The sequence below is a fragment of the Mizuhopecten yessoensis genome, unplaced genomic scaffold, assembly GCF_002113885.1.
Source record: "Mizuhopecten yessoensis strain PY_sf001 unplaced genomic scaffold, ASM211388v2 scaffold5331, whole genome shotgun sequence".
Lineage (NCBI taxonomy): Eukaryota > Metazoa > Mollusca > Bivalvia > Pectinida > Pectinidae > Mizuhopecten > Mizuhopecten yessoensis.
The window spans coordinates 175,871-183,474 of NW_018405995.1; the positions used below are offsets into that span (position 1 = coordinate 175,871).

Consider the following 7,604-nt stretch of genomic DNA (forward strand, 5'->3'; position numbering starts at 1 on the left):
TCACAGGTTTACAATAATGATCTCGCTTACCTTCTCACAGGTTTACAATAACTATCTCACTTACCTTCTCACAGGTTTACAATAATGATCTCTCTTACCTTCTCACAAAGTTCTGTACTACGTTGAAACCATCGTTCTGACAATTTAAGGCCTGAATGTACTCTTGCACGAATCCTCTCATTCGTGGATACTTTCCGAAGTCCTAAAAAATAAATTAATCTTGTGATATTTAAAGAACAGACAACAAAATCTTGTCACAACCAAAAGATATTTTTTTGTACGACACAATGAAAACAACTGATGTCATAATTCATCTCAAAACAACAACGCTTTTGTTCAAAACAATAATAATCTCTAACTCTTATTACTCTTATTTCGTAGATTTTAAACACTTACTTCATCACTGATGATGGTTGGCTAAACATTAACAATTCATTGATAAAAAAATCAACATTTACTTGAATAGAAAATTATCTATGCTTGTTCAAAAACTAGAGCAGCCATCTCAAATGAAAGGTTAGTTGTGTCTACCGTTGCCATGGTGATGGGATTATGGTGATCAGCTCTCGAGCCCTTTCTGTCACACCTGAGGTACATGTTCGTCACTTAAATCGGGTAGGATTATATAATGGCTATACCATGCAGTGGTATTAAGAACAGAAAGAAAAGCTCCTTATATGAAGTTGAGCAAACTTACTGTGTTGTGTTTCATGATTCTCATTACGACGGGGGTGAAGAGTTCTATGACAATACTGGAGCGGGGGCTGTTTTTACAGTGCTGCAAAAAACAAACATAAATACATCAAAATAACATCTCACTGAAAAATATACAGTGGACCCCTGTCTAAAACAGATCCTTGTCTATACTGACCATACAGTAAAACATGTCTAAATCTGCCCTGTCTAATACAAATCCGTCTTTACTGACACTTCAGTAAAACATGTCTAAATATGCCCTGTCTAATACAAATCTCTTTCTTTACTGACATTTCAGAAACATGTCTAAATACACCCTGTCTAATACAAATTCCTGTCTTTACTGACACTTCAGTAAAACATGTCTTATATCCACAGATAACGATTCTTTTCTGACTTATTCTATATTTGGTCCTGGAAGTTTCTCATTTAAAGTATAGCATGTCAGTCATGTTTGACCCAAGTTCTGCTTACTCTGGACACAAATATTGCTTTATTGGTCTTGCTACATTATTTCTTTTTAAATACCATTCTAGCTTTTCTTCCCAAATATCCTAGTAATAGACCTTTTTCTTGACACATTTGACATTTTGACATTTTGACTTTCCATTCATTATATATGATTGTTTATAATTACAATTTAAAATTGAATGTTATTTTCGTCTTTCTGTTCTTTATATTCAGCGCTTTATTTTAGATTATATTGACTTATACACATAGATATTTTGAAACCCGTTACTACTGACTCTATAAACAGACTCCCTGTATAAACTGTGTATGTATTTTATGGGTCACACAAATAACTTTGAAGAAAATATCAGAAACAATACAGTCTCTTTAGAAGAATGATTGTTTATATGTCTTAATTGTACACTTTCAAATATCAAATAAAATTTATAGATATTTTGAAACTAAAAGCAATACTAACTGAAATTTCTATCTGAACAATTTATTTATTTCAAACTCGCCGATTATCATGAATGTACCTAAGTATCTCGTCTTACAATGTACTATTCCAGTCAGCTATATGATAAACCCACCCTAAGTATCTCGTCTTACAATGTACTATTCCAGTCAGCTATATGATAAACCCACCCTAAATATCTCGCCTTACAATGTACTATTCCAGTCAGCTATATGATAAACCCACCCTAAATCACCAATGGCATACTTGCCAACTTTTTTAAAAATTTCCATGGGGGAGATTCTGCATGCTCAAAATCAAAACATAATAAAATGTGTGTATACATTCAATAGGGCCAAAAAAACAATTAAAATAAACATATTTTGAGTTGTTCTTTCAGATGAAATCGTTAGATCTTAGAATATTATAGGAAACAGTTAAGCAAATTTACTGGTTGAAAAAACTATATTTAAGGGTCCTAAATCGGGAGTCTCCCTCGTAAATAGGGAGGGTTGGCAAATATGCAATTGTATGGTTGATTTTCAAAGTATACTCTACTGTAACGGGTAAGGAAAGGAGGGCTCACCTTGCTGAAGAAACCACATATTTCCTGCGTAGGGTAATTGTTTTCAAGCAGCGGCGACAAGGCAACAATGATGTTCTCGTGAGCCACCCGGGTAATGAAATCTGCATTCTGTAATAATAATTATAATGATATACAGCATTTGATATAGCACTCTATCTAGCTAACATAAGCCGCTCTAAAGCGCTTTAAAGTACATAGATATACCATTAATACAATTAGTATATTTACAATAATCGAAACAATTTTGAGCAATTCACAGGAGCTGCCTTATCTGGTGCTAACTACTAGTCGTATGCTGACTGGCTAATACCTCCCTATGTGTGTATGCCTGTGGGTGTGCTGGGGATGTAACAGAGTAATCTCCCTTAGAAATGTTTTAGATTACAGTATCTAAATGCTGTGAAATCAGATATATTTGTGGGGCCCAAATTTCGAGGTTTCCCGGCAAAACACCACTTTGTGGGTATATGTATTCCTGGACTACAAGTACCCACTAAAACGGAAAATTGCTTTATATCAAACTTGAAATTACTTTGCAGACCTGTGAATTCTTTGAAGATGGTCATGAAATCAACAAAATTAAAAAATAAAACCAGGCAAATTCGTAATTTCACAGCAAGAACTCTTGGTCAAAGACCAACTATATATACCCACATAGTACCTGCCTTGACAAAAGAATGCAGAGCTGAAAAAAATGATTCAATGGTGATTACAGAGGGTAATTCACCAAGATTTATTTATTTTTAATTCAACATCCTTCAAACAGCTCTGGTCATTTCACAAATTCCCTAGACCTATATTTTAGCAAGTTTCTGGCTAAATATTATGATGCTATAATATATAGGCCTTTATAGTTCTTAAGGTGTCGAAAAATTTAGTAATCCATCGATGACAGAAAGCTACATGCTAAATGTAGGTCTCTTAGACTTTAGAAGAACTAGTTAGAGATTTCTAACTGTAGGTCTCTCAGACTTTAGAAGAACTAGTAAGAGAGTTCTAACTGTAGGTCTCTTAGACTTTAGAAGAACTAGTAAGAGAGTTCTAACTGTAGGTCTCTTAGACTTTAGAAGTACTAGTTAGAGAGTTCTAACTGTAGGTCTCTTAGACTTTAGAAGTATTAGTTAGAGAGTTCTAACTGTAGGTCTCTTAGACTTTAGAAGTACTAGTTAGAGTGTTCTAACTGTAGGTCTCTTAGACTTTAGAAGTACTAGTTAGAGTGTTCTAACTGTAGGTCTCTTAGACTTTAGAAGTACTAGTTAGAGTGTTCTAACTGTAGGTCTCTTAGACTTTAGAAGTACTAGTTAGAGTGTTCTAACTGTAGGTCTCTTAGACTTTAGAAGTACTAGTTAGAGTGTTCTAACTGTAGGTCTCTTAGACTTTAGAAGTACTAGTTAGAGTGTTCTAACTGTAGGTCTCTTAGACTTTAGAAGTACTAGTTAGAGTGTTCTAACTGTAGGTCTCTTAGACTTTAGAAGTACTAGTTAGAGTGTTCTAACTGTAGGTCTCTTAGACTTTAGAAGTACTAGTTAGAGTGTTCTAACTGTAGGTCTCTTAGACTTTAGAAGTACTAGTTAGAGTGTTCTAACTGTAGGTCTCTTAGACTTTAGAAGTACTAGTTAGAGTGTTCTAACTGTAGGTCTCTTAGACTTTAGAAGTACTAGTTAGAGTGTTCTAACTGTAGGTCTCTTAGACTTTAGAAGTACTAGTTAGAGAGTTCTAACTGTAGGTCTCTTAGACTTTAGAAGTACTAGTTTGAGACTTCTAACTGTAGGTCTCTTAGACTTTAGAAGTACTAGTTCGACAGTTCTTGCAAATTTTAATGACTGTGGTGCTGAGTCAAGGTCAAGGTCATGTGTTTACACGGACACGGTAGTTCTCAATGCCAGCCTTGTTCATGACTCCAGAGCTTTTGGTTCTTCTGAAGAAACAATTTGAGTGCTTAACATATTTGACCAACATGACCTAGAATATCCAGGTCGAGGTCATTTTTTTTTATCAAACACTCTAGAACTTCATGCCAGCAAGCTACTTGCCATATAACATGACTACTGGTCTCTGGTTCTTCAGAGAATAAGCTGTTTGAGTGTTTTAACAGATATGACCACCGGGACCTTGAAAATAGGTAAAATATTTTCTAAAATTTTGACTAGGCCTCTTTGTGATTCAATATAATTTAATAGTGTTTTAACATATTTGATCACTGTGACCTTGAATAAAGGTCAAGGTCATTTCATTTCACAAATTTTGTAGCATTCCATGCAAGTACACCACTTTATCATGAATCCAAGCAGTTTGGTTGTTCAGAAGAAGCTGTGATAGTTTTGTACAGATTTGACCCCTGGTGAGTGGTCTTGAAAATATGTAAAAGTAATTTTGGTGCCACACACATAATGATTTTAAGCCTGTTAGTGTTTAAGAAAAAGCTAGTGTTTCATTATTTTAACAAATTTGAACCTCGTGACATTGAATGTTGGTCAAGGTAATTCATTTTCTAAAACTTTGCAGCATTCTATGCCAGCAAGCTGCTAAAATATTTTTCATGACTGTATGTCTTTTGTATCTTCAGAAAATGTTCTTTCAATGTTTTACAGTTATAGATTATAGTTATAGATGACGGACCACGGACGCAGGGTGATTTGAATAGCCCACCATCAGATGATGGTGGGCTAAAAACGACACCCACAGGAACCGGATAGACACCAAGACAGTGAAAACGACAACAACAGGAACCAGAAAGACACAAACACAAAGAAAAAACAACACCAACAGGAACCGGATGGACCCCAAGACAAAGCAAAAAGAACAGGAACTGGATAGACACTAAGACAGCAAAAACAACAACAACAGGGACCAGATAGACACCAAGAGAAGGCAAAAACGACAACAACAGGAACCAGATAGACACCAAGACAGCGAAAACGACAACAACAGGAACCAGAAAGACACAAACACAAAGAAAAAACAACACCAACAGGAACCGGATGGACACCAAGACAAAGCAAAAACGACAACAACAGGAACCAGATAGACACCAAGACAAAGCAAAAACGACAACAACAGGGACCAGATAGACACCAAGACAGCGAAAACGACAACAACAGGAACTGGAAAGACACCAAGAAAAGCAAAAACAACAGGAACTGGAAAGACACCAAGAAAAGTAAAAACAACAGGAACTGGAAAGACACCGACAAAGCAAAAACGACAACAACAGGAACTGGAAAGACACCAAGAAAAGCAACAACAACAGGAACTGGAAAGACACCAAGACAAAGCAAAAACGACAACAACAGGAACTGGAAAGACACCAAGAAAAGCAAAAACAACAGGAACTGGAAAGACACCAAGACAAAGCAAAAACGACAACAACAGGAACCAGAAAGACACCAAGACAGCGAAAACGACAACAACAGGAACTGAATAGACACCAAGACAAAGCAAAAACGACAACAACAGGAACTGGAAAGACACCAAGACAAAGCAAAAACAACAGGAACTGGAAAGACACCAAGAAAAGCAAAAATGACAACCACAGGAGCTGGAAAGACACCAAGACAAAGCAAAAACAACAACAACAGGAACTGGAAAGACACCAAGACAAAGCAAAAACGACAACAATAGGAGCTGGGAAGACACCAAAAAAAATATATCATGGAACCACTGAAGCTTCCAACACCTATGTGGTTCTAACTAACTCTACATGTGGCTCTTAGTAAAATTCTACTGGTGAAGTTGCACCCAGAATCCTTAGCTGACAGATTGTGTTGGTCTTCAGAAAGATGTACCAGCCAGCCACAGCTAGCAATCTGTCCATTTTATAGTGGCTGAGGAAAATCAATATCCATGATGCGAATGAGGTATGATACACACTATAGAAGTTGTCTGGCAGAAGTTGATCTTTGGCTGTTGTTTCCCCATCACCCTCTTTTATAGGAGGCTTTGTATGTCCATCAACACATCTCATATACATCCTGCTCACTCAAGATTATTGTTCTACGCAATTAAATATCATCAGATTCTGTTAAAGTGCATGAATATCATCAAATTCTATTGCCATCCATTGCTTTTGCTTAGACTGTGAAAATAACAAGTTCTATCTATTCTATCAAGTTATATATTCATAAGTGTAGTAAACTGTATATCAGAATTCAGCCTAATCCATTAAAATGTCATACAATTTTGTCCTAGTCCATTAAAATATCATACAATTATGTCCCAGTTCATTAGAATATCATACAAAAAAATCTGTCCTAGTCCATAAAAATTATAATCATACAAAAAAAGGTGTCCTAGTCCATTAAAATATCAAACAATTATGTTCTAGTCCATTAAAATATACCACAACTGTCCTTTTCCATTGTAATTAAGGATAACAATGACCTTGACCTTGACCTTGAATTTGAACTTGCACCCTGAGCCACAAACTCATTTCAGGTATTCCCAGAACTGACTCATAAGTAACAGGACTCTATGTTAGGTACTTTTTCAATGTTTTTTTTTTCTTTTTTCAACCCATTTCATTGAAGTCTGACACACTGCTAGAGAATTATCCAGTGTTTCTTTTCCATTAATTAGCTCTAATAATTGACCTGGCCTGCAATTTAAGTAGCTTTAGCCTTTGATTAAAGACATCTCAGTGATGTAGCTATTGTTTCTTCACAAGGACTGCCAAATCTGTTTCTTTTCAGGGACAGGTTGAAATTCGTGAGAAATGTGTCCCGCGACATGGGAATGTTTCCGAGTCAATTTTCATGAGTCTTACCATTAGATATGGCATGCATGAATATCATACTTTACATATATCACATTTATTGTGATCTTTTGAATTCCCGGTGATGAAGACTTAATTTTACCTAGAAAAGTCACCAACCCTTAAATGAACTCACAATTCCCATGACACAAACTAAATTTTCCAAAAGTTATCAGAAGGGCTCTTACATGTATGCACCAATTTGATGACAGACAGCCTCACTTTGATGACAGACAGCCTCATTTTGATTACATACAGCTTCGTTTTGATTACAGATAGCCTCATTTTTATCACCAGCAGTGACTGTCTGTTAGCTGGACTGTCTGTAAACTGGACTGTCTGTAAGCTTGACTGTCTGTTAGTTGGGCTGGACTGTCTGTTAGCTGGACTGTCTGTAAACTGGACTGTCTGTTAGCTGGACTGTCTGTTAGCTGGACNGACTGTCTGTAAGCTGGACTGTCTGTAAGCTGGACTGTCTGTAAGCTTGACTGTCTGTAAACTGGACTGTCTGTAAGTTTGACTGTCTGTTAACTGGACTGTCTGTAAGCTGGACTGTCTTTTAGCTGGACTGCCTGTTAGCTGGACTGTCTGTTAGTTGGACTGTCGGTAAACTGGACTGTCTATAAGCTGGACTGTCTGTATAATGGACTGTCTGTTAGTTGGACTGT

At 36.3% G+C, this 7,604-nt stretch overlaps 1 protein-coding gene across 1 annotated transcript in view; it reads right to left on the reverse strand.

Annotated features, from left to right (window-relative positions):
• LOC110450583 (C-Maf-inducing protein-like) overlaps nt 1-7,604 on the reverse strand; it is a 64,396-nt gene that overhangs the window by 27,471 nt on the left and 29,321 nt on the right. The window contains exons 3-5 of the mRNA XM_021498181.1: nt 2,187-2,294; nt 698-778; nt 99-202 (exon numbers count right to left, since the gene is read on the reverse strand). Coding sequence (XP_021353856.1) covers nt 99-202; nt 698-778; nt 2,187-2,294 — 293 coding nt within the window. The remainder of the gene's footprint in view (nt 1-98; nt 203-697; nt 779-2,186; nt 2,295-7,604) is intronic.